At 58.2% G+C, this 23,578-nt stretch overlaps 1 protein-coding gene across 3 annotated transcripts in view; it reads left to right on the forward strand.

Annotated features, from left to right (window-relative positions):
- Positions 1-21,482, forward strand: part of NUDCD1 (NudC domain containing 1) — a 31,389-nt gene extending 9,907 nt beyond the window's left edge. For all 3 annotated transcript variants that reach the window (XM_032971261.2, XM_032971262.2, XM_032971260.2), the window contains exons 4-11: positions 2,676-2,853; positions 3,396-3,644; positions 6,356-6,560; positions 11,172-11,292; positions 13,723-13,836; positions 16,912-17,071; positions 19,940-20,127; positions 20,912-21,482. In XM_032971261.2, the coding sequence (XP_032827152.2) occupies positions 2,676-2,853; positions 3,396-3,644; positions 6,356-6,560; positions 11,172-11,292; positions 13,723-13,836; positions 16,912-17,071; positions 19,940-20,127; positions 20,912-21,037 (1,341 nt within the window). In that variant the 3' untranslated portion in view covers positions 21,038-21,482. The remainder of the gene's footprint in view (positions 1-2,675; positions 2,854-3,395; positions 3,645-6,355; positions 6,561-11,171; positions 11,293-13,722; positions 13,837-16,911; positions 17,072-19,939; positions 20,128-20,911) is intronic.
- The last annotated feature ends 2,096 nt before the right edge of the window (positions 21,483-23,578 follow it).

Below are 23,578 nucleotides of genomic sequence, written 5' to 3' on the forward strand. Positions count from 1 at the left end.
GTACAACTATATATATTAGAGTGAGCTTTGTCGAGTGTACGGTATGTAAATACAGTATGTCTAAACACTATATAAATGTCTCTATATACATAGGACAGCAGTGTTGACTGTGTATGTGTCTGTATGTGTGTGTGAGTAAGGGTGTATGTGTGTGTGAGAGTGTGTGAGGAGAAATGACACAACCAGTAGTGGAGCGGTTAGCGCGCTGCGCTACGAAACTAGAGAACCGGGTTCGATACCCGCTCACGGCCAACACCAGAAACGATTATCTGAACCGGTCCTGGGCCTCCCCTAGGTCGACTCAGCCTAAAATAAGTACCTGGCGCGGTGTGTAGTAAACATCGCCGCTAGGGAGACAAAGGCGGCCGGGCGTGGTGTTGGCCACCCACCCCCTCGTGTGCCGTGCCGGACTTTATAGGTGCTCGCTAACAGCACTTAAAGTCTGTTAAGGCTACACGGGGGATCTTTGTCTTTTTTTTAATGCGAGAGACTGCGTGTGTGCGTGGTGTGTGTGTGTGTGAGCTTGTGTGTGTGTTTTTGTGTGAGTGTGGGTGAAGAGGACAGGGCAGATATACAGCCAGTGATGGCTTTTCAACAGTCTGATGGCCTGGTGGTCGAAGCTGTCTCGGAGTCTGTTGGTCCGAGATATTTGCAGCTTGCTGCTGGAGCGGCAGCGGAGTGCGAGTGCGACGGCAGTGGCGGACACTGGTGTGTGTTCACGTGCCATGACTGGCTGAAGAGATTTGAAAGTGGGATGCGGTGGAAGAAGGTTCCTTACCCCGGGTGTAGACTCGCCTCTCCACCGATCACTCCCACGCTCGTCGTCGTTGACTGGGCAGTACTGCCGGCCGCGGCTATTTCGCTGCCACTGTAACTCGAGCAGGGGTCAGCAACCCGTGGGTCCGGGGCTGCGTGCGGCTCTTTAAAGACCGCTTTGGTCATGTTATTTAATAAGGACCATCGTCTCGTATTCACCGTACGCATTGCGGCTCTTGAAATACTGAGGTTTTTCTTACAGAATAAAAAAATGGCTCTTATTTTGGTTGCCGACGTCTGCACGTGAGGGAACAAATGTGATGCACGTCACGTTAAATCCGCGTTCACGGCATGTTTAGTCTCTGAATTGTAAAATATTTGGAAAAAAGTTGAATGATGGTTAAGTACCGTAGGTTTGTGGCATTCCTAAGCGTGATTTCGTTTTCGTCTTTGGTCCGAAATAATTTTCATGGGAATGCATCTTCAATTCTGTAATGGAAGTCAATAGAGAAACAGGGTTCGATCTGCAGAATTCCACTTTGCAGAAAACTTTTCAGCAATGTATCTGTTCTGTATATCGAGGAATGCCCATACATCAGTGTGACGCCATAGGTTGCACCGGGTGAGTGACTGCGTGCATATTTAATGGAGTGAGTGCGTGCGTGAGACTGAGTGAATGAATGAGTGTGTGAGTTAGTGAATGAGTGAGTGAATGAGTGCGTGCGTCACTGTGTGCACGAGTGCATGAATGCGTGTGTGAGCGCAGTCGCAGTGGCGGCAGCAGAGCAATTAGCGGCGCTGTCCGCAGGGGCTCGTGTTTAATTACTGACGCGCCGTCACAGCCACCGCTCGATAATCAGTACCGTTGGGTGGGGGGGGGGCGGAGGGAGAGAGGGGGGGGCGGTGGGGGGAGGGGGCACGGAGACTCCGCGCTTTGTCTCGTGCCGCCCGGGGGGAGACTGTTAACTCGATTAGGGCGCGCACCATGTGGATCCGCCGCTAATCGCGTTATTTATTATTTATTATTCCCCCCGAACATGAAAAGTGAAACCACGCGCTCAGGCGTGCCGTGCCGCCACCGGGAAGGGCGCGTGCGGGTGGGCGAGCGGGCGGCGGCGCGCGTTCGGCATCGTCCCGCCTGCGGTAATGATGCTGACGATACTCGCGCAATTTGTAACACGCACCATATTACACAGATACGAGGGAGCGTGACAGAGGCACGGAGCCACGTTCAATGTCGCCTGAAAGCCGGGGGAAAGAGGTGGGGGGGCTTTTAAGTTTCGACACAGACTGAACGCTGCTCATGTTGCTGCTGTGATCGCTGTAGATGCAGCGGAACGGTGAGGATGGCCGCGTTCCAGATGGCGGTGGCTTCCACGGAGAAATGACGTCCGGTAGTGGCGGTCCTGGTCCTTAGTGTAGAGAGGAGGAGGATGAGGAGGTTGTGAGTCGCTGTTCTGCTGCTGCTGTCACTGTGAGCTGCAGTGCAGGCTGACAGCAGCGAGGAGAGACACGGTGGACGACCGGAAGTAGAGGCACGGTGGTGTCACAGACAATCTGAGATCTTACAGCTGACCCTGCTGCTGGCGATGGTGAGAAGCCAGTGGAGGAGAGGCTGGAGGCAGGAGATCTTATGTAGCCGGCCTTGCTGGCGGTGGTGAGGAGGCAGTGGAGGGAGCTGAGGGAGGCGGGGGGTAATGTCGAGTATCACCCGAGCGAGATGGTTTAGCGACCGTTGGAGTTTCTTGGTTACTCGATGGAAGGTCGAACTAGGACGGAGTTGCAATCCTGTAGTCGAAGCGAGATCTCACTGCGCTGCCGGCGTGGAGTGACGGGAACTCACTACGTCGAACGTATACGCACCTACTAACATCGATCCGTATGCCAGGAAAGTGGTGCGCGTGTGCCGTGCGCTGCAGGTGGTGTATAGCGGGGCGGTGAGCACACCCTCGCTCGTGGTGGACGGGCTGCAGAGAGCCGGCGCCGCTGGATCCGTGCTGGAGCTGCTGCTGCTCCGCGTGGAGCGCGACCCGGCGCCCTCCAGCAAGAGCGGTTTCCACAGCGCGCTCGAGTGGCTCACGCTGGAGCCAGATGAAGGTAGCACCTCTCGCCCAGCCACCAGCACTACCCATAGCCCAGCCACGAACACTGCCCAATACTGTGCGGCTACACGTTACGAGTTGACATGATTACTCTCACCACCACTATCCCCATCACTAACACCTTGGTTAGCCCTGCCTCTAACTCAACTGCAAACCCAACCGCTGTTCCATTCACTAACATTATTGCTAGCACCGTCACTGGCATCAAAGACAAAAGATCCCCCGTATAGCCTAAACCAACTCTTTGGGAAAGTGCTGTTAGCAAGCACTTATGAAGGCCGGCACGGGACACGAGGAAGTGGGTAGCCAGCATCACTCCGGTCAGCCTTTGTCTCCCAAGTGACGATGTTTACCTATCGCACTAGGTATTCAGTTGAGCCCGAGTCGATCTAGGGGAGGCCCAAGACCGATTCAGATAATCGTCACTGGTGTTGGCCGTGAGCGGGAATCAAACTCCGCTAGCCCCACCACTAGGTCTTGCCTACCGCCGGGTCTCACCGTGACTCTCCTCTCCCATCCACGTGGTGGGGCCGGCAGGAGTAGTGGGGCCGGCGCGCTTCTCAGTGTCTCGGCGGCGGGAGCTGGCGGGGCCCTCGGCGCCATTCTACGTGGCCCTGGAGCCATGGGGTGCCGGCATCGTGGTCGCGGCTGACAGGGCCCTCCGTGTGACAAGCGACTCGGCGCGGCCGGTCGCGGAGGAGGAGGAGCAGGTGGAAGTAAAGGAGGAGGAAGAGGAGAAAGAGGAGGAGGAAGAGGAGAAGGAGCTGGGTGTGGACGACGTGAAAGGTGCGGATTTCATGCGGCGTACTGTACCACACGGTGTAAGCTGCATGGTGCCGATTATCGAGCACTTTGCGGCAAAGCTATCGTCAGAGGCAGGCGTCCCGCATTCCGTAAAAAAAACAGTGGGGAAATGTGTTTTTTTATTTCAGCAGCTTGACGCTTAAATTGGCAGGGATGGCGAGTGTGTCTTGCACATCTGCACGATCGCTAGGGTCGGGCCACGGAAGCACCGCCAACGCTTAGGCATCGACGGAAGGGGGTCGGGGAGGGGGTGGAAAGGGAGGAGGAATATATATCGGAGGTCGTGGAGGCCGTTTCATTTGCGTGAGTTGGGCTGTCGCGGGTACAGTCGAGATGTCGACAGAGCGAAGGAACGAATGTGAAATGTCACGTTGCTATTCTGGAGGCGAGGGAGGATCTGCCGGAAAGGGAGCGACGATGAGGTCTTGTCTGCGCCGGGCCACGGCGTCGCCGCAGAGATGCGCGACGCTGACGTCACCGGAAAGCCATCCGCGCGGTGGACGGACGGGGAAGGGTGAATACTTTTCTCCCGAAAGGAAGTTCCTGGTAAGGAGCGAGGTGCGCGCAGAGGGACCGGAGCAGAAGCTGCCGAGAGAGAGGGAGGGGACAGCAGGGAGGGGGCGAGGAGAGGCGCTCGGCGTGAGATGTCGATGCGCCCCTCGTGCTCGGCTGAATACATTTTCTGTTACGCTCTCGAGAACTTCTCGGGAACCTATCCAGCCTCCCCCCACCCCGAAACGTGGCAACGCACTCTCACTTTATCCTTGCTGGGCCACGACAAAGAGAGTGCCGCCACTTCTGGGCCGAGCGGCTTCCCGCTGCGAGTCGATTGATCGTGGCTGGACGGGTTGTGAAACGTGATTTGTTTTTTTGTTGAGCGGCAGTTTTTCTCCTTTCCCATTTTTTTCTCATTTCGAAAATAATGAATTTGTAAAAAATAAAAAAATAATTTGCGGACGCCGAGCCCTGGTTGGGGAAGTGGTTGCAACGGCGTGGGCTGGCGAGGCAAGGATCCGGTGACCCGGCACCGCCCAACACACCGAGAGAAAAAACAAAAAACCTTCGCAGGACAAAGTGACCCCGCACTCTGAGTTGCCCGGTGGAGTGGTGCACGGCGCGCAAGCTGACAAATAAACCATAGAGTGGAGTGCGACGCGCGACTCCCCGGCGGTGGGAAGACGCGAGCCTGAGCGACTGCCTGCGTCGCGTCAACGGTTCGCACTGTCGCCTCCGGAGAGCAGTCGCACGTCCTCCCTTGGTTGGATAGCGTCGCCCGCTGCTGCCGATGTTTGCTGTACGCCGCGCGATGGCGTTCATAATCTCCATCGCATCGATGTTGTTCGTCAGCTTGGCCACGTTCAGCGCGACGAACGGATGGTGCGCGCCGTTCGTTCCCGCATCGCTGTTGATGCGGGTGGCGTGGGGGCGGGGAAGGAGCGTCGGCGGCATCATTGGTCCATTTCACCGTTGCTCTCGCTCCCCTTCATCTCCCGCGACACGATTTGAGCTGCGTCCGTGTCCCAAGTGGTTTTGTCAATCCCGGGAGAAAATGGGTCGCTCGCTAAAGGGATGATTAACCCTGCTCGCTAGCTCGCGCCCTCCCGCACTCTCCCCGCACCCTCCTCACTCTCGCCCTCTGCGCCATCTCCCCAGGCCGTCTCACTCTCAGTGTGGCGAGGATCAAGCTCCAGTGTCTCATCCCAGCCAGCAGCGCTCATAGCTTCCAGGGACAAAAATAAGAGAAAGGAGCTGAGGGGCCGTGTAATGGTTCATCGATTGATCCGCCACAGTTGATCATTCGATTGTTCAACTGTCATACAGCAAACATTCCTCTGGTATGCGGAGCGGATCGCAAAGTGCTGCCCCATGGCGTGTGGATAAAAGGTCGCTTGAAGGGATTTCAGGGGTAGCTCTGTGATATCCGCTTCCAGGGGCCATTGTCTAAAAACTAACACTTTTTATTTTAGCAGGTGAGACCCACTGAGCTATGTAACACATGATAGCTCAACAAAGTGGCCTATCACATGGAAATGTCGCAACCAAATTCTTTAAACGCATGATTCTAAATGTGGAGGAAAAAGACCGGAGGACCCGGAGAAAAATCCACGCGGTGGGGGGGGGGGGGGAAACGTGCAAACTCGAATGATACAGCAGACGCCGAGATCGAGCCCACGACCTGTTTTCTAGGCGAGATGGTTAACATCTCACCACCATGGCATCCCATTATGATGATGGCCAGTTTGTGCAGTCACCCGTGACGAGGCTGGGATTACCAACTCGCCGCACTCGAACCCGGTTTACGTCGCGAGCGGCTGACTCCGAATTCGAACGCGGGTGGTGATCACCGCGGCTCCATGAGCGATGAGACGCAGACAAGCCGCGGTGCCCGTCGCCGCCACTACGGACCCGCGCGGGCGAAGTCTCTCTCCCGCGAGGGACCCGTCGTGTCCACTGTCATGTGAACGGGCTCTCATTCTGCCTGTAGTTTGAGGGAAGTCGGTCGCCTCAGATTAACCGCACACCTGTACCAGATACTTGCTGTTTGGGGAGATATTCTCAATGGCTCTGATGGACCGAGTGCCTACTCTACCTCTCTATGAGAGTCTTGTAACGTCTCCCCTTGGCCGTCGCCTCTTATCCCGTGTTCGCCTGCACGTCTGTGCGTCTCTTGTGCCCCCTCACCCCTCGCCCAGCCCCCCCATACCAGTGGCAGCAGACGTCCGAGGACGTCACGGTCACCTTCGACCTCCCGGAGGACACGCCCAAGGGTGACGTGGAGGTGACGGTGACCCCCGAGCGGCTCGAGGTCGGGGTGAAGGGCGGCGCGACCCTGCTGCGGGGCGAGCTCGCGGGCCGTGCCGACCCCGAGGGCAGCGCGTGGACCTGGAGCCCGGGACGGTGAGCCGTTTCCCCTTGTTATCTTCGTCATCATTAGCAGCTGCCATGAACAATCCGCTGCTGGATGAAGGCCTCCCCGAGCCGCCATCATCTCTTACGTCCTCGTTAACAGTCCAATCAGCACCTGCTCTACGCACGGGCCGGTCTCATCGCTCCGTCTCCCTGGCCGAGCGCGTTCCGTCGTGCAACTCCCGTCATCGGTATCAGCCGCCACCACCCATCGTCCCTTGCTGCGACGTGTCCGGCCAGCGCCGGTCACACGCGAGACCTCGCGGTGCTTTACAGAACACCACGCAACCCTGAGCTCACCCTCGGTAACGCTCAACGTGGTGTCTCAAACATGCCCATGCTGTCTAATGCACGTGTTGTGTTCCCCTTGCTGCCAAGTCTCAAACATGCCCATGCTGTCTAATGCACGTGTTGTGTTCCCCTTGCTGCCAAGCGTGCGTCTCCCAACCCGGGTTCAATTCACTCTTCTGTCTAAGTGTCCTTTCCCGTTCAGATGCAGCATGGGAACGGTGAAGGCTTGCACAGGACACGTCACCAATGGTGGAGATTGGCGACGGAGTGGCAATAAAAGGGGGGGGGGATGTGCCTTGGGGGGGCATCTTCTGTGGAGACGGAGCGATGAGATTCGGCTTGTGTTCGGGCATCTCGATAGAGCATTGCATTGCAGGGCCGCGAGAGGCGGCTACGACCTTAAGGCCTCCTCCCCGCCTTAATTCCGCGGTGGGTAGATCATGCTTGGTGATGACTTGCCAATAAGAGATGTGCCAAACCAGCAGGGACTGATAATAACGGACACGGCCTTCTGTTCACGTCGTCCATTCAACGCGTTTAGGACGCGGCAAATGAGCACCTGCAGTCAACACTCAACTCATTCAAGTCAGCACTCAGGAGGGAGGCTTTGATTCAGATGCATGGCAGAGCAATGGCTCTGCCACGCGCTTCCCCCCGCGTGCTTTTATCGATCCAGCCCTTTAGAAGTGTTGGCCATGGGGTGCCGTGCTAAGCGTCCACGTATCCAGCCCAGTGCGGAACGCGCGCAGACTGCTCCCTACGAGTCGGAAACCGCCGAGCATGACGCATCTCCTGCCACTCCGCAACCCTCACGCCCTGTCCGTTTCCCCGGCCACGCGTCGGCTCGGGCTGCGCATCCATCACGTCGATGATGAGACCGCTGCTCAGATTCCCACGGAACATTCCCGTGTCTCCGGCACACGACTGTTAGCAGCCACTGAAATAGCAAACGGGAGAGAAACTGGATGTGGTGTGTTGAGTTGTGGACATAATTTATGAGACCCGGCTGAATTAAGCCCTAAATGAGGGTTTGATTCCCGCTCACGGCTAACATCAGTGATGATCAGTTCTGGGCCTCCGCTAGGTCCATTCAGCCTCAAATGAGTATCTTGTGCGCTGTGTAAACATCGCCACTCGGGAGACAAAGACGTCCTGGCGTGATGCTGGCCATCCACCCCCTCGTGTGCCGTGCTGGCCTTCAAAGCTGTTCGCGAACAGCATTTGCCCTCACAGTCGGTTAAAGCTATACGAGGGATCTTTGTGTGTATATCTGTGTGTGTGAGGTGGGGAGCGGTAGTGTAGCGGTTAGCGCGCTGCGCTATGAACCTGGCGACCCGGGTTCGATTCCCGCTCACGGCCAACACCAGTGACGATTATCTAAACCGGTCCCGGGCCTCCCCTAGGTCGACTCAGCCTCAAATGAGTACCTGGTGCGGTGTGTAAACATTGCTACTAGGGAGACAAAGGCGGTCGGGCGTGGTGCTGGCCACCCACCCCCTCGTGTACCGTTCCGGCCTTCATAGGTGCTCGCTAACAGCACTTTCCCCTACAGTCTGTTAAGGCTACACGGGGGATCTTTGTATATCTGTGTGTGTGTATATCTGTTTGTGTGTTTATCTGTGTGTGTGTATATCTGTGTGTTTGTTTATCTGTGTGTGTGTTTATCTGTGTGTGTTAATCTGTGTGTGTGTGTATATCTGTGTGTGTGTATATCTGTGTGTGTGTGTATATCTGTGTGTGCGCTTTTGCCTGTTCGCGCGTTTGCGTGTCCGTTTGTCGCTCTCAGTAAACATACGCGTTCGGACTCCATCCACGGACTGGGCGTGGGTTCCCAGAAAGCCATGCATAATTCATGAGGACCTTACAAGGGCTCCTTGACTTGGGCAGTCACTTGTTCTTGATGCTAATTCCTGCATCGATATTCGTACAATGTCATCGAGACTTCGGTGGGGGGGGGGTCCCTGGGGGGGTGGGGGGGACATCTCCACACGACCGCCTCCCACCCCCACAACCGACACGCACAGGAAGTGATGAGGCTGCAGGGGCGAGTGACTTGGAACGTAGCCAGGACGCTTCTGGAGTTCGCCAGGTGTGACGGTGTGGCCCACGGTGCCGGCGTGGTCAAACGACCCCCATAACCGACACGGCACGTGGGAAATGGCCCCCTTTTCAGGGCCCACTAATCCAGGGCCCATTCTCATCGGCACAAAGGGACTGTTGTGTTCCATTGTTTGAGCTGCTTGTCGATCTCGACAAGTACAAAGCAACGCAGTGCAACGTGGGTTTTTGTATAATGCATGACCAGAGCTTGATTCCCGGCCACGGCTAACATCAGTGGCAAAGCGACATCTGAACCAGTCCTGGGCACCTCCCACCCTTTAGCCACCCACACTGACCAGCGTGGTGAAGTGTGACCATACATCCAGCAGTGGGATGATGAAACGGTGGCAATCATTCTTGTATTTGTACGATCCAATCTGTATTTGTAAGGCGTCCAATTGTATCTGGAATTAGCGAGACGTTCCGAAACGTCGCAGCGTTCCGAGCGAGGGCTCTGCTTTGGAGTAACTTCCTCCGCGCGGAATCCGCAGTGGAGCCCCCCCCACTCCAACGCCGCCCCCACCCCCCCCCCCCCCCCAGAGCTGCCCTGCTGGCGATCGGTAATTAACGTCGGCTGCTGGTCCACACTCGCTGAGACACCACCGCCACAGTGGAGCGGGGGCGGGGGGGGGAGCAGAATGGGGGGTGTTTGCGATGGTGGAGCTGACAAAAGGGAAGGGGCCGAGGGATGGCGGTGGGGGCCGTGGGGGAGTTCAGTCGGAGCGCCGGCACGTCGCCATGGGAAGGGGCTGAAGAGGGAAGTGGCGCTAATGGGGAGCGCAGTCACTCAAACGTGCCGAGACGGTGGCGGCACCGTCTGCGCGAGACGAGCGCCGGCGCCTGCCCGCCTGCTTCCAGATTCTACCCCGGCGGCAGTCCTGAATGCGGCTCCGCGTGCCGACGTCGTGGGCTACAATTGCCCAATTTGAAAATGTTTATCGCAAAACCACGCGAACCGCTCGGCGGTCCCGACCCATCTGTGAGACATAGCGCCTTCGTGATCGCCTTGTGTGGCTACAATGGTGATGGTGCCAGGTACGTTGGTTGTTCTTTATTCGTCTGCTAAGTGGCTGGAGCTCGACGCTGTGTGGTTGGAACCTTTGCGTGGCCATCGAAGGCCACGCAAAGACAAAGATCCCCCGTATAACCTTAGTCGACTTTTGGGGTAAGCGCTGTTAGCGAGAACCTTTGGAGGCTGGCACAGCACACGAGGGGGTGGGTGGCCAACACCATGCCCGGTCGCCTTTGTCTCCCGAGTACTGATGTTCACACATCGCACCAGATACTTATTTGAGGCCGAGTCAACCGAGAGGAGAGGCCCATGATCGGTTCAGATATTCATCACCGGTGTTGGTGGCTAGCGTGAATTGAACCCGGGTCGCTGAGTTCATCATGCAAGGCGCTAACCACTGTGCCACCGTTCCCCCTAGCGGCCACACACAACGTTAGGTCATTCACGTAAGCGTCGTCCAGTTAATAACAACGCAAAACTAAACGTACGTGACGACCACGTGACAGACTGCATCACTGCCAGGTCGAAAATACTCCCCCCCTCTAGTGCCCGATCAGTATGGCGAAGATACTCGCAGTGACGGAGAAACACTGCAGGTGGTTTAGAAGTGGGAGGAGGTCTCGTGGGGCCACAGGCCGTATGAAATTAAGTCATAGGCCACATCCAGCCTGAGCTCCATAGGTCTCCTGCCCCTGCTGTAGCCAGACACGGCCCAGACTAACAAACCCCTCCAAGCTTACGCTGTGTGCCACGGGGCTGCCCCACTCGAGCCTGAAGCTTTATTAATTGGAAAAAAATAAATACTTTCAAGTTACGGTCGACAGCTGCCACGCTTGTTCACAGCCTTCACTTAGTGGAGGTTGCTGCTCTTCCTCTGCTGCCTGTGTAGTCTAGAAGTCTTTTTCCCCAGCCACCCGTGCTGTCGACTCCCTACTTCTGTTCAAGTCCAGGCTCTCAACATCTTCCATTCTCTTCTCCTCTGACTTTCACTTATTATTGCCTTGTCTCTAAAAATAGAAACGGTGCACGGGAAACAGATACAAATGAGACGGGACAAACAGGGCCACGCTAAACGATGCGCGAGTCAAATCGTGACCCCCGCAACCCAAAGACCGACAGCGTCGTAGGGGTGCGGCGCGACGTGGGGATGCGGGTCTTGTGGCCGCCTTGCGAGCCGTGCTGCTTCGTGTTGCATGCAGGCTGGAGCTCACGCTGATGAAGGCCGAGCCTAGCGGGGACTGGGCCGAACTGCTGGCGGGTGGAGTGGGTGGAGCGAACGGAGCGAACGGAGCGACTCACGGGGACGACTTTGAGCGGCGGGTAAGTGGCGGTAGCGGTGGCGTGGCGTGACCCCGTGCAGCGCAGGTGCCCGCTCCAGCGCCCTCCTGGCGCTGGTCCTGGCGCCCTCGAGACGCTCGTGTGTCAAACACACAAGCACGTTGGCAAACGCTGCCCGAGTGCACAGCATTTGTTCGTACAGTGGGTTTGGTTTATCCAGGAAAGCCTCACTGGGTCTCGAGACTCTTTCAGGAGCGTCCTGCTACATCGGGATGTTTGGTCAATTCACTTGATGGTGCTCTCCCCCGCGAAGCCAAACTGAGAACCCAGAGGGAACTCGTCACGCGTACGGGAGGGGCGCTCGAAGCTCCGTGCAAATGAGTCCATTGCCGTACGGCCAGATTCTGGCTTCGGGTTTGGCCGTGATGTGGCCACAATGAGAAGGATCTTTCCACTCATCCGGGGTTGGCCTCACGTGGTAGGGAACCGGAGAACCCGGAGAAAACCCCGCCAAGCATGCGATGACGACAACGCTCACAAGGTCCCGGCAGACAGGTTCACTGACCCACTCGCCGTGCTGTCTTCTCCTTGCTACTTCATAGCTCAGCGGGTTTGGGAGTTTCACAGAAGTCTGCACCTCCTATTGGTACGGTTGGCTAGGTATGGTGCGAAAGAAGTTCTACATAGATATACACACATATATACATCCACCAACCATCGCTTTCCGAAGCGCTGGATGCCAGGCGGAGCGCACGCCCGTATCCGGCAATGCGAGCGGTGAACGTGGCTCATCCACGCGGCGTTCACGATGCCGTGGCGACGAGACGGGGAGTCCCATCGCTCAACAGCCGCGTTCGCTACGGACGCGGTCGCCCGACCTGCCCGCGGCGCATGCTCATTTGGGTATTTATTCAACCGATTAAACTGTTTCTCTCGTCAGTGCTAATGAGTGTTATTTGGCGCCCGGGACATGTGGCGATGCGCGGTCGTACCGGAATAGATTTGCTCGTTAGTCGAGTGTCAGCTGTCACGCTTCCTTGCCGAGCGGGGAAATGCTAATTACTCCATTTAGCATGGCACAGCGTTAACCTGCTGGATTGGCGTGCTCGCCGCAAATTAAAGGAGGCGCGTGCGCACGTGTGAACTGAGGCAGTGTGGTGAGCACCACACTCGGCGGCCTTTGTATCCTCAGTACTGATGTTTACACACTGCACGAGGTACTCGTTTAAGGCTGAGTCGACCTAGGGGGAGCGAGAAACCGGTTCAGATATGCGTCGCCAATATTTGCTGTGAGCAGCAATTGAACTCGGATCGCAGGGTTCGAATCATAGCACGCTCTCCACACACACGGACACACACTCGCACGCTCTCACACACACCCGCACGCGTGTTCATATGACTTATGTGCCGAGCTGAAGGAGCAGCTGAGACGGTGCCTCTTGATGATCAAAATAATTATAATAATAGCCAGAGGCAGGCATCACTTATCTCCATACCCAATCCATGTAATACAACATAATTAATGAAATATGAGGTTCACTGTTCGAATCGAGTGGCCGCCCTGGTGAATACTGCGGGCGCATTGACCGTAAAAAGTACTATGCACCGCCTGCTTCACAGTGGACGTCAAACATTCATTGTGACGTCATTCGCAAGGGTAGGCCAATGTGTGCCAGCTTTGTGGTCCAAGTTTGCCACAATTTAAAAATGACCCATAGATGAATATGCATAAAAAAATGTGGTGCTCAGTCCGGCTTGCTGAGATAAATATGCGATTTAACAGCATGGAAAAATATGTACAAGTTTGGATGCTATTCCGCACGTAAATGGGCCACATTTTAGGCAATGGTCCGTTCTCCTACCAGATACGGGCTGCTATGGATGTGGCGTGCAATTTGTGTGCTGATTGTGTGAACTCTTTTGGAGGTGTCTTGTAGGCTGTATTAGGTGGCACATGACTACCAGCCACGACTATAGATTGAGCTATACTAGATGTGGTGTGCCGGGTGTGGAAATAATTTCTGGGTCCCCACCGTGGATGGACCTGGCTGGAGTGAAGCCGGAGCCTCTGTCGGTGAGAAGTTGAGGGGCCGTTGAGCAGTGGCATGGCCGCGTGTGGCTGGCGTGTGCCTGGCGTGTGCCTGGCGTGTGCCTGGCGTGTGCCTGGCGTGTGGCTGGCGTGTGGCTGGCGTGTGGCTGGCGTGTGGCTGGCGTGTGCCTGGCGTGTGGCTGGCGCGTGGCTATTGTGGGTGCCACTGTGCGAGCTCTCCCCCTTTGCGGTGACGTCACCAAGGTTGTGGTTGCGGGATCATGTTGTGAACCATGGTTGTAAACTGATTTTTTTTTTGGTTCAGATTGATTGCGGTTGTAGTTTTCGTGTAGCTGTGGTTCAAACGGCTCTCGTGATCACGGTCGAGATTGTGGTAATTGCCGCGGTGGTGACCGTGGTCGTGACGATGGTTGCGCCGTCAGCCCGTGGAGCAGGTGGCGTACAACCCGCAGCAGCTGGAGGAGTGCGACGCCGCTCCCGAGGAGATGGCCACGTTGTGCCGCATCGACGGCGACTCTCACGCGCGTACCTACACGGTGAGCATGCTCGGTCTACTCGCCACGCACACCGTCGGCGCCTGATCCTCGCCACGCACACCGTCGGTGAGGATGACAATGGTGAGGACGATGACCCTGTGGGCGATAGCGGCCGTGCAGGGGGTGGCGGGGTGGGTATGGAATCGGGGAATCGATGCGGAGGCCTCGCTCCGCGGGAAAATTGCTATCCCCGAGCAAACGCGCGTGCGGATAATTGTGCCGACCGCAATTAACACAGATGGCTTCGTAATGGAGCGAAAATCGCCGTGGGTTGGGGGTGGGGAAGGAGGCATGCACTGATATGAGGGTGGGGGGGGGGTGGAGCCCAGGAAAATTTCTGCCAAATACAGACCCCCCCCCCACTCCCCCTAACCCCACCTGTGGTGATAATTTCAGCTTTTATCTTGGGGCCACTTGAAAACTCGTTTTGTAATTTCCATCGACCGCTGCCACCGTCATTCCATGCGTGCTCACTTGGCGCCCCGGTTCCCAAGTCCGGTGGGTTTGAGATCGCTATCCAGCTCACGAGTCCATTTCGTCCTCGCGTGTGCAACCGAGGCTTTTGAGAGTGTGAATGCTTTGTTAAGCGTCGGCTCTGTCTGTACGCGTAGAGCTCCCGTAAACGACACTTCAGAGTAAAGCTGTGCTGCAATTCGGGACTCGCCCGAGCGAAGGCCAAGCAAATCGATCAAAGAGTTACGCCACACCATTCATGAATCAATAAAGCATCCCCGACCGATGCCGTGATGATGACGACGACGATGATGGCAAACGCTTACGGAAGGGAAACAACGAATTGGTCTGCGCGTGGGCCCTTTTTGACGATGTGTTTGTCGCCGCGTGGTTTTTCCCCGCCGCTCGTCTGGCGGGCGCTGCCAAGCGGCCGCGTCTGGAGCCAATGAGGTGCGGCGTGGCCCTGCTCCCGCCACACAGCCAACGATCCCCCCCCCGTGTAGCCTCGACAGACTGTCCGGGGCAAGTGCTGTTAGCTAGCAGCACCTATGAAAGCTGGCATGGCACACGCCCGGCCGTCTTTTGTCTCCCAGTGCCGCACAGGGTGCTCATTTTAAGGCTGAGCGGACCTAGGAGAGAGCCAGGACCCGTTCTGATAATCGCCACTGGTTGCTGGTGGCCGTAAGCGGCAATCGAACTCTGGTCGCCGGATTTTTAAACGCGGTGAGCTAACCACTGCACCACCCATCGTCTCCCAGCAGACGCGTCACCGATCTCCCGGCACGCAGCCCCGACCCGCCGGCCGCCCGCCCGCCCGCCCTCGGTGCGCCCCGCGGGTTATCCCGTCATCCCCCAGCGGCGGATTAATTTCCCTGCAGCGCGGTGGAGTTTGTGACAAATCGAAGAAATAAAAAAAAAAACAAATAAATGACGGCGAACAACGGATGCCTCGGACATCCGGCCTGGCTCCGAGCAGGAGGTGTGTCACCGGTTGCCGGAGACTGCTCAAAGCCGGCCGCGGGGCAAAAGGTCGCGCGAACGTTCTGCGTCGTCCCGGGCCGCGTGTTTGGCGCCGTGATCCCTCCTCGATCTCTCGCCGAGATGGTCCCCGACGAGGAGAATCGGCATTCCGTGCGCGACCGCGTGTCGGCGAGCACCGCCCGGTGCACGCGGCTCGAGTGTCATCATCTCGAGAAGAGCCCACCGCGCCGTCATCCCCCCCCCCCCCGCCCGTGTTTCTCATCCGAACAGTGGATAAATAAATAAATTAGCATTCTTATTCTTTCCTCTCGAGCTACAGCGGCAGGGCTAGTGTGGGCGTTCGAGTGCGTAAAGGCGTGGGTGTTTGAATGTGCGAGTGCTCAAGATCTTGGGTGCGTGCGTGTTAGTGTAGTGGTCAGCGCATTAGTGTAGGAGGTCAGCGCATCGCGCTATGAACTCAACCCGAGGTCGATTCCCGTTCATGGCCAACACCCGTAACGGATGTCCGAACCGGTCCTGGGCCTCTCCTAGCTCGACTTAGCCTTAAAAGAGTAGCTGGTGCGGTGCGTAAAATATCGGAGAGGCAAAAGCGGCCGCGTTCGGCAGCGGCACGTTCGCGCGTACCACGTTTCGCTCCACACGCCGAAGATGCTTCCAGCACGTGGAGAGACACCGGACGGCGCACGGCGATAACCGGAAACGCGCTGGAGAGAACTCTCCGCGTCGTGACACGTCGCTGATTGCCGTCGCGCAGTCTGAATGAAACCGGGGACAAATGGTCAAAGGGCCATGGAGCCGAGCACATGCGCCGCTCCCGCGAGGCTCCGCGCATCCTTCCCGAAGGCCGAGTGAACAACGCAGTCATCTCCCTCCGCTGTGCCTCCGAGTGTGCTTGAGAACCAGCGCTGCTGAGATTAGGTTTTTCAATGAACAATTGGGACAAATTGCCCACGCCGCGGTTTTAATGCAAGGACGGGAGTGAGAGAGCGAGAGAGGCGTGCACTCGGGAGAACAAGGGTCCTGGGAGGGAGGAGGGGGCAAGGGTCTTGACGACGGGAGGTCGGGGGTGGTTGGTTCTCATCATTACCATCATCAGCCATGATTAATCTACTGCTGGATTAAGGATTCCCCAAGCCGCCGCTCTCTCGTGATCCTGCGATGTAACATTCTTCCCAGCACCTGCGCACGAGCCCATTCCATCCCTCCGTCTCCTCGGTGGACGCCATGTCGGACGCGTCCCATTCCTCGGATGCTGCTCCGGCACCGTTCTTGACCGTCCGCGATTGCGTCCTGCCCATGCCCCACTCACTTGGATGATGTCGTTCACCTGCGTGTGCTCTCTAATCCACGTGTGCCTCTGTCTCCCGGTGTAATTCCCAGCATGCATCTTTCTTGGCTTCCATTATGCACTGTTCAGTTTTTTGTTGCTGTGTTGTGAATGGCCGCGGTGTATCTGCGCCACGTGTGGCGGCGTGCCGTACGCAGTGATTAATTCATGCCGGGGTGGGGGTAGTCGGGAAGGTGGGGGGTAATATTCAGGCCACGATGAGCCGAATCCTTTTCAACGTGGGAGGAGGGCGGCGGGCCCCAGCGTGGCGGCGGCGCGGCGGTACTGACCGCGCGGTGCCGGTGCCTTGCCAGGTGAACCTGGGCGGCCACCAGTTCCTATTCACGGCGCAGCTCGCGGCGGGGGACATGCCGGGCCTGTGCCTGCGGCACGACGTGGACGCGCTGCTGTGGCGCCCGCGGCCCCAGGACGACGCCCGGCCCTGGGAGCACTTGGACACGTTCAACGCCCTGGGTGAGCGGGGATGGGGGACGTGGCACAGGGCACGGGGGGCTACGACGCACGGCGCAGGATGAAAGCGTACGCGTCACACGGTACGCGTCACACGGTACGCGTCACACGGTACGCGTCACACGGTACGCGTCACACGGTACACGTCACACGGTACGCGTCACACGGTACGCGTCACACGGTACGCGTCACACGGTACGCGTCACATGGTGCCATAATAGGCCCAAACTCTTGAGCCCTTGGGTAGCATGGGTTCGTGAACCCAAACAAAAGCGGCCGCGTGAACTCGCAACACGGAAGGGGGTGGGGTGGGGGTGGGGGGGTTTGGGAGAGGGGCCGGTAACGCACCGACGATCGTGGGGGGACATCGCCCCGCAACCCCCGCACTTGCCGTAACGAGTTTTCGATCGCCGCGCAAATTCTGTTGCCGGCGGCAGCAGCGATTCTGGATGGACTCCGGCGATTCCAGCGTGTGCGTGGAGAAAGTCCTCGGCGAGCCCAGCCGGCCGCGTGTTCACGATGAATAGCGATCGATGCGGTGGCTTGTGGAAGGATTGCCATGCTAAGTCGGTGTAGCCGGGTCCTGTCAGCACACACGCCAAGCCAGATAAGTCAGTCTCGTTTATAACCCCATGCACACAAAGACAAAGATCCTCCGTATAGTCTTAACAGGTTTTTGGGGCAAGTGCTGTTAGCGAGCACTTGTTCGGGCTAACACGATACACAAAGAGGTGGGTGGCCAGCACCACGCCCGGCCGTGTCTGTCTCCTGCTGGAAAATTTGGACCTGTCGCACCAGGTACTTATTTGAGGCTGAGTCGACCTCGGGGAGGCCCAGAACGAGTTTGTTGACCGTGAGTGGGAATAGAACTCAGGTCGCCGGGTTCATGCTCACACACACACACATGCACACTTACATGGTACAGCTGCCTGTTATCGCTGCCCATTGCATTAACGATTTTCAAGCACGTCATCCCGACACACCCCACAGCACCACAGATGCAGTGTTGAAGCTAGACGATAGGTTTAAGGGTTGGGGTTAAAGGTTATTGGTTAGCGGTTAGAGTTAGGGTTTGGAGTTAGAGTTTAAAGGGACAGGTCTCACACTCAATTACTGACCAGGCTCCATGCTGCTCGCCTTGTGAGTTCCTATGAGGTCGGGCGCGTTCTGGTTTGCGTCATCATGAGCGATGGGGAGTGGGCGATCATCTTCGCTGTAGCGGTCACAGAAACCTTTCCTCGCCGCCCCAGTGTCCCGCTGCTCGATGACGCACGTCGCCCGCGCCCGCCGCTCACTCACGAATTCCGCACGCACAGGTTCTATGATCCCTGCCAATCTCCCTTCCCCAGTAATGACTCGCGTGAGCCTTGCACATCGTGGGCACGGGTTAAAAACCCTGGAGTCACGGCTCCTCACTCCCTCCCTGTGTGTCACAAAACCTGTGGCCTGATGAACGCACGTGTATGTTGGGGCGGGTGGGGGGTCGTGCGGGGCCACGGGATCGCGTGCCCGAGCGCGTGTCCGCGCGTAATTTGCCGCGTTACCACTGGCAGCGTCGCCTGTTTAACCCTCGCGGCGACGCCGCCGCCACCCTCGTCGCTGCGAGCCGTGCTCGCGCTGCCCGCCGCGGCTTTGGCTGTGTCGCGGCTGGCGCGCGACGCGTGACATGTGACGCGTGACGTGTGACGCGTGACATGTGACGCGTGACATGTGACGCGTGACATGTGACGCGTGACATGTGACGCGTGACATGTGACGCGTGACATGTGACGCGTGACATGTGACGCGTGACATGTGACGCGTGACGCACGCGTGAGCGGAATACCCGCGGGCGCCGTCGCGGTGACTCGGAAGGGCCGGCGAGGAGCGGTCACCGATGGCGACCGGCAGCCCGGGAGATCCCTTTACGAGATTGATGGGGCAGCGCCGATTTGTGGACGCGCCGTATGTTGGCGCCGACGGCGATTAATTGAGCCGGAGCCTGGCGTTGCCGAGCGGATCCGCTGCTCTCGGAGAATCGCCTCCGAGGAGCCAACCGAGCGGCGTCCTCAAGCGGTGATTCTCATTTCGAAGCGGCTGTGGTTTTAAAGGAAAATTGTTGTAATTTTCCCCACTTTTATCCCTGCTGCGCTATTGGCGCCGCCCTCTCGTGACGACACCCGTGAGTTTCCGTGCGAGTCATTCGTGACTCCCTTGTGAACCCCGCTCCCTTGCAATCGCGAGCAAGCAGCTGAAACCCGGATTGGACCCTGGATGTCCCGGTGGAGGCGGTTCAGCGTCTCCTACCTCCGAGCCACCCGGCCGGCCGGCCGCCCGCCCGCCCGCTCGCCTCTGCGTTTTAACTTCTAAGGGTCCGCCCCGGCAACGGGGTGACGACGGGCGGCTTTGTTGACGTCCCGTTACTTTGGTGAATTTCATTTCACTCTCGAGTGGCTCGTGGATTATTTAATCTGAGCCTCCGCCGCCTCCTCCCCGAGCCGGATTCACCCCCGGGGTGAGGGAGGGCCATCGTGGCCCACGACCCACAAACCACCCCCCTCCCTGCGGCCGTGTGGTGGAATCTGATTGGCCTGTGCCTCCTACTGACCCATGATCTGGTGTCTGTGCAGGGGGGCTCAACTGGGTCATGTAGTAGGTGGCGAAGCTGTGCGTGCGCTGTGTGTGCGCGGTCTGTGTGTGGTCTGTTGTGTGGTTTGTGCTGTGTCTGCTGTCTGTTTCTGTGTTGCATGTGTGTGCTGTGTGTGTTTAAGCGCTGTATTTATTGCGTGCTGCATAGTCTGCATGCTCTTGTGTCGTCCGTGTGTTTCCGTACTGTGTGTACAATCTGCTCTGTGTTGCGCTCCCCCGCGCTGCCCCCCTCCCGCGCTGCAGGCTACGTTCAAGCCTCCAAGCAGGAGCGCAAGTTCCTGGCGTGCGCGCCCGGCCGCGCATTCGCGGCGCTGTGCGAGTGCTCGCGCCGCGTCTTCCTCTACCGCCAGCCGGCCGCGTCGCCCGGCACGCAGCTCCGCAAGCGCAGCCGCGACGGCCGCCCGGGGGACGGGCGCGTCGCGCGCCAGCAGGTGAACCTGCCGGCCCGCCGCCAGCGCAGCGACGACACCTTCATAACTTCGCCCGCGACGGCAGCAACTGCCGGAGCCGAAACGGCGGCACTAACGGACGACCGCGGGGATGGGCGCGTGGCGCGCCGGCGTTGCCCCCAACTGCCTCCTCCAATTAAAACAACAAAAGCGAACTACCCCCCACGTGGCATCAAGGTCACGAAGCCCATTTAGGCACTGGCAGGCAGGCAGGCCTGGTCCGAGCCGCCCTCATCTGCTCATGCGTGCGAGACTAGCAGCCGTGCTGTCCAAGCGGAGCCAAGGACTCCCACATTTCCTATCGCAGTTTCACCTCTATCTCCACGTGTGCCAGTGGCAGCAGCTCTCGGGCCCCGGTTCAGGAAGCACAACACTCCACTCCGGATTTTCCTAGTCTCGGGTGACGACGCGTACAGCACGCAGGTGCATTTTTGCAGGACAACGAAGTCGGAGAGAGCGACAACGATGATGGCGGAAGCCTGCACGGGGGATCTGTGTCTCCGTGCGTTTATAGAGGAGGTGTTCCAGGAATTAATTTGGCATCCAGCCACATCCACCTAACATCATAGGATTATAGGAATACAGGGAATGAGAATATAGGATTGTTGTGGATAACCGGTCCCTTACGCCAATAATCTCTACCCCGAAGCCAGCCTAGCAACGTTCCGGAAATGCATGAGAAACAAAGCACGATATGCATGACTATGTATGCGGCGAGGGTGAGGTGAGTGTAAGGTGAGGTGAGCGGTGCTCGTGTCTCCTGCAGGTGGCCACGCTGGAAGCCGCTGGCTCCGAGCCCTTCCTGGGCTTCGTGGTGACGGACGAGCGAGTGTTCCTGCTCACGCAGAGCAAGCTGCTGGCGCTGCGCGTCACAGAGACGGCGCACGGATAGTGCAGAGACGCACACACGCCGCCCTGCAGAACCACACACGCAGCCGTGCAGAACCACACACGCAGCCTTGCAGAACCACACACACACACACCACATTGCAGAACCACACACACACCACCTTGCAGAACCACACACACACACACGCGCCACCCTGCAGAACCACACACACACACGCCACCCTGCAGAACCACACACACGCCACCCTGCAGAACCACACACACACGCCGCCCTGTTGAACCACACACATGATGTCTGGTGGGAAGGAGGTGGTGGTGGTGATTGCGATATCGTGTGAAGGGCGATCATGATGATGGTGGTGATAATGTTGCATCCGAGTCGATCGTTTCTCCACAGAGGAGAGGCCTCCATCCCTCAGCGCGCGCGCCGCCCATCCCGCCCACCGTCCTTCACTCGCCCGCTCTGTAATAAAGGCAAATTCTTTTTACCCCTCGGCCAATGCGTGCTCATGGCGCGCAGTAGCGCTCACGGTCGCCCTTTGGCTGCGGGGGAACCACAGGAAGGACCTCGTCGGGATTCCCGTGTTAGACAGCTGCCATGGTAACGAGCCGGAGTGGCGTTGGCTCCCTGGCGGGCAGGCAGGAGTTTCGGAACCGGGCATCGTGTGACACCTCTGCAATTGGCACACAGGCGTTTCACTGAGCGTTTTATTCACAAACTCGTGCCTGCCCCGTTCCCTTTGGCGTCCTTGTCAGCGGCGCGGAGTGAAGGGAGCGAGCGCAGTGGGGTCGATGGTGCGCGGCATCGTCGTGGCCGGCGGGAGGCCGCGCGCAGGCTCCCAAATGGGACGCGGTTTTTCTCTGGGATTCGCCCCGACCATTTGGAGTGGGGGCATCTCCAAACGGACGTCTCGCTCTGCGCGTTAATGACGAGCGCTGTCGAGGCGAGGAGAGGATCGCCGGGGTCACCGAGAGATGGGTGCGACTGCCAAGCCACTGCTGGATGAAGGAGAGCCTTGAGACTCGGTGAGGCTCAAAGCCTAACCCTGTCGTAGTCACCAAATAACAGCAACAACGATGGCATGGCCCCAACTTCCACCGCTGGTTTCTCCCGAGGTGAACATTGCCGCTGAAGCATCTCCTATTTGGTTGTAGGGGACGTGGGCTACCGCCCCCCCCCCCCCCTTGGGGGTCCCCAGCCGATGACGACGATGATGGACGTCGTGCCGGGAGATCTTGACTCTCGCTGACCCCACGTGGTGCGCTCCGCTTATTAACGCGTCAGCCCCAAGGTCGCAGTCATTAGTTGCGAGAAATCCAAGTGGGGGGGGGGGGGGGGCGGCAAGGGCAAGGTGGAGGAAACCAGACTCAGTGCGGACCCATCTCCTTCCCCTCTTGTCCCGTCCCTTGCCCATTTCCGCACTTCTCCGCTCCCCCTCTCCTCGCTATACGCCCCATCGCTGTACACCCCCTCGCATAACGGGCAGAGAGTTTCACCCCCCCCCCCCATTTCCTGCATTGCCATTCCGTGTGGCCGACAATCGGGCGGAGGAGGGCCCAGCCACGGGCCCAGCGGAATTATCCGCGATGGGGGGCCGAGTCGCCGGCATCTTGGGGGTCGCGAGAGGGGGGCTCGGAGAGGGGTGGTGAGGGAGGCATGTGTGATGTGAATCGGAGATCGGGGCTGAAGGACGCACCTGGTATGCGCTGTACTTGCTTGGTATGCGTACGCCAAGTGCTCGGACTCTCAAGTGGATCGAGGGGCCCGGCAGTCGTGAGAAACGTGAATGCGGCACAAGGCAGCTCTTTATTCGGATCCGACCATAACCTCCAGATATCACGCAGACGCGAATGACTTTTGTCTCGATGTCTGCAGCTCCCCTCGCTGCATGCCTGGTTTATATCTCTGCTGTCATCTCACGGGGAGTGCATACACTGAAAAGGGGGGGGGGGAGTCTCCCCCAGACATAATCTCTGCTTGTGGCAACCCAAAGAGCCAGCACCCCCACTCATCCCACTCGTCGTTATTGTGAAGCTGCGAACGTGTCCCGTCCACGCGGTCAGAGGCCCCAAGCTCAGCTGTTGCTATCCCCGTGTAATATCTATACAGGGGTCCTTTAGATAACCCCAGCAGAGACCCCCGTCAACCTCCTTCCGCTGCACTCCTACCCCAACCCACCCACCAGCGTCGCCTCCCCAGCAATGCTTCCCCGCTTTTCGCAGCTTCATTGCCGACGCGTCTCGCTGCACGTGGCTTCCCCTGAGGTCGTGCAAGGGACGCACACCCACCCAGCAACTCCTCCAGGGCCACAGCTCCACATGGGAACCCACATGTCCACACATTATTCATAGCTCCATCAGGGGCCCACAGATCCACATGGGAACTCAGGTCCACAAGATCGAGCTCCATCAGGTGCCCACAGATCCACATGGGAACCCACAGGTCCACAAGATCGAGCTCCATCAGGGGCCCACAGATCCACATGGGAACCCACAAGTCCACAAGATCGAGCTCCATCAGGGGCCCACAGATCCACATGGGAACCCACAAGTCCACAAGATCGAGCTCCATCAGGGGCCCACA

This window comes from Petromyzon marinus, chromosome 45 (genome assembly GCF_048934315.1).
Source record: "Petromyzon marinus isolate PM22_M1 ecotype Great Lakes invasive population chromosome 45, UKy_Petmar_22M1.pri1.0, whole genome shotgun sequence".
NCBI lineage: Eukaryota > Metazoa > Chordata > Hyperoartia > Petromyzontiformes > Petromyzontidae > Petromyzon > Petromyzon marinus.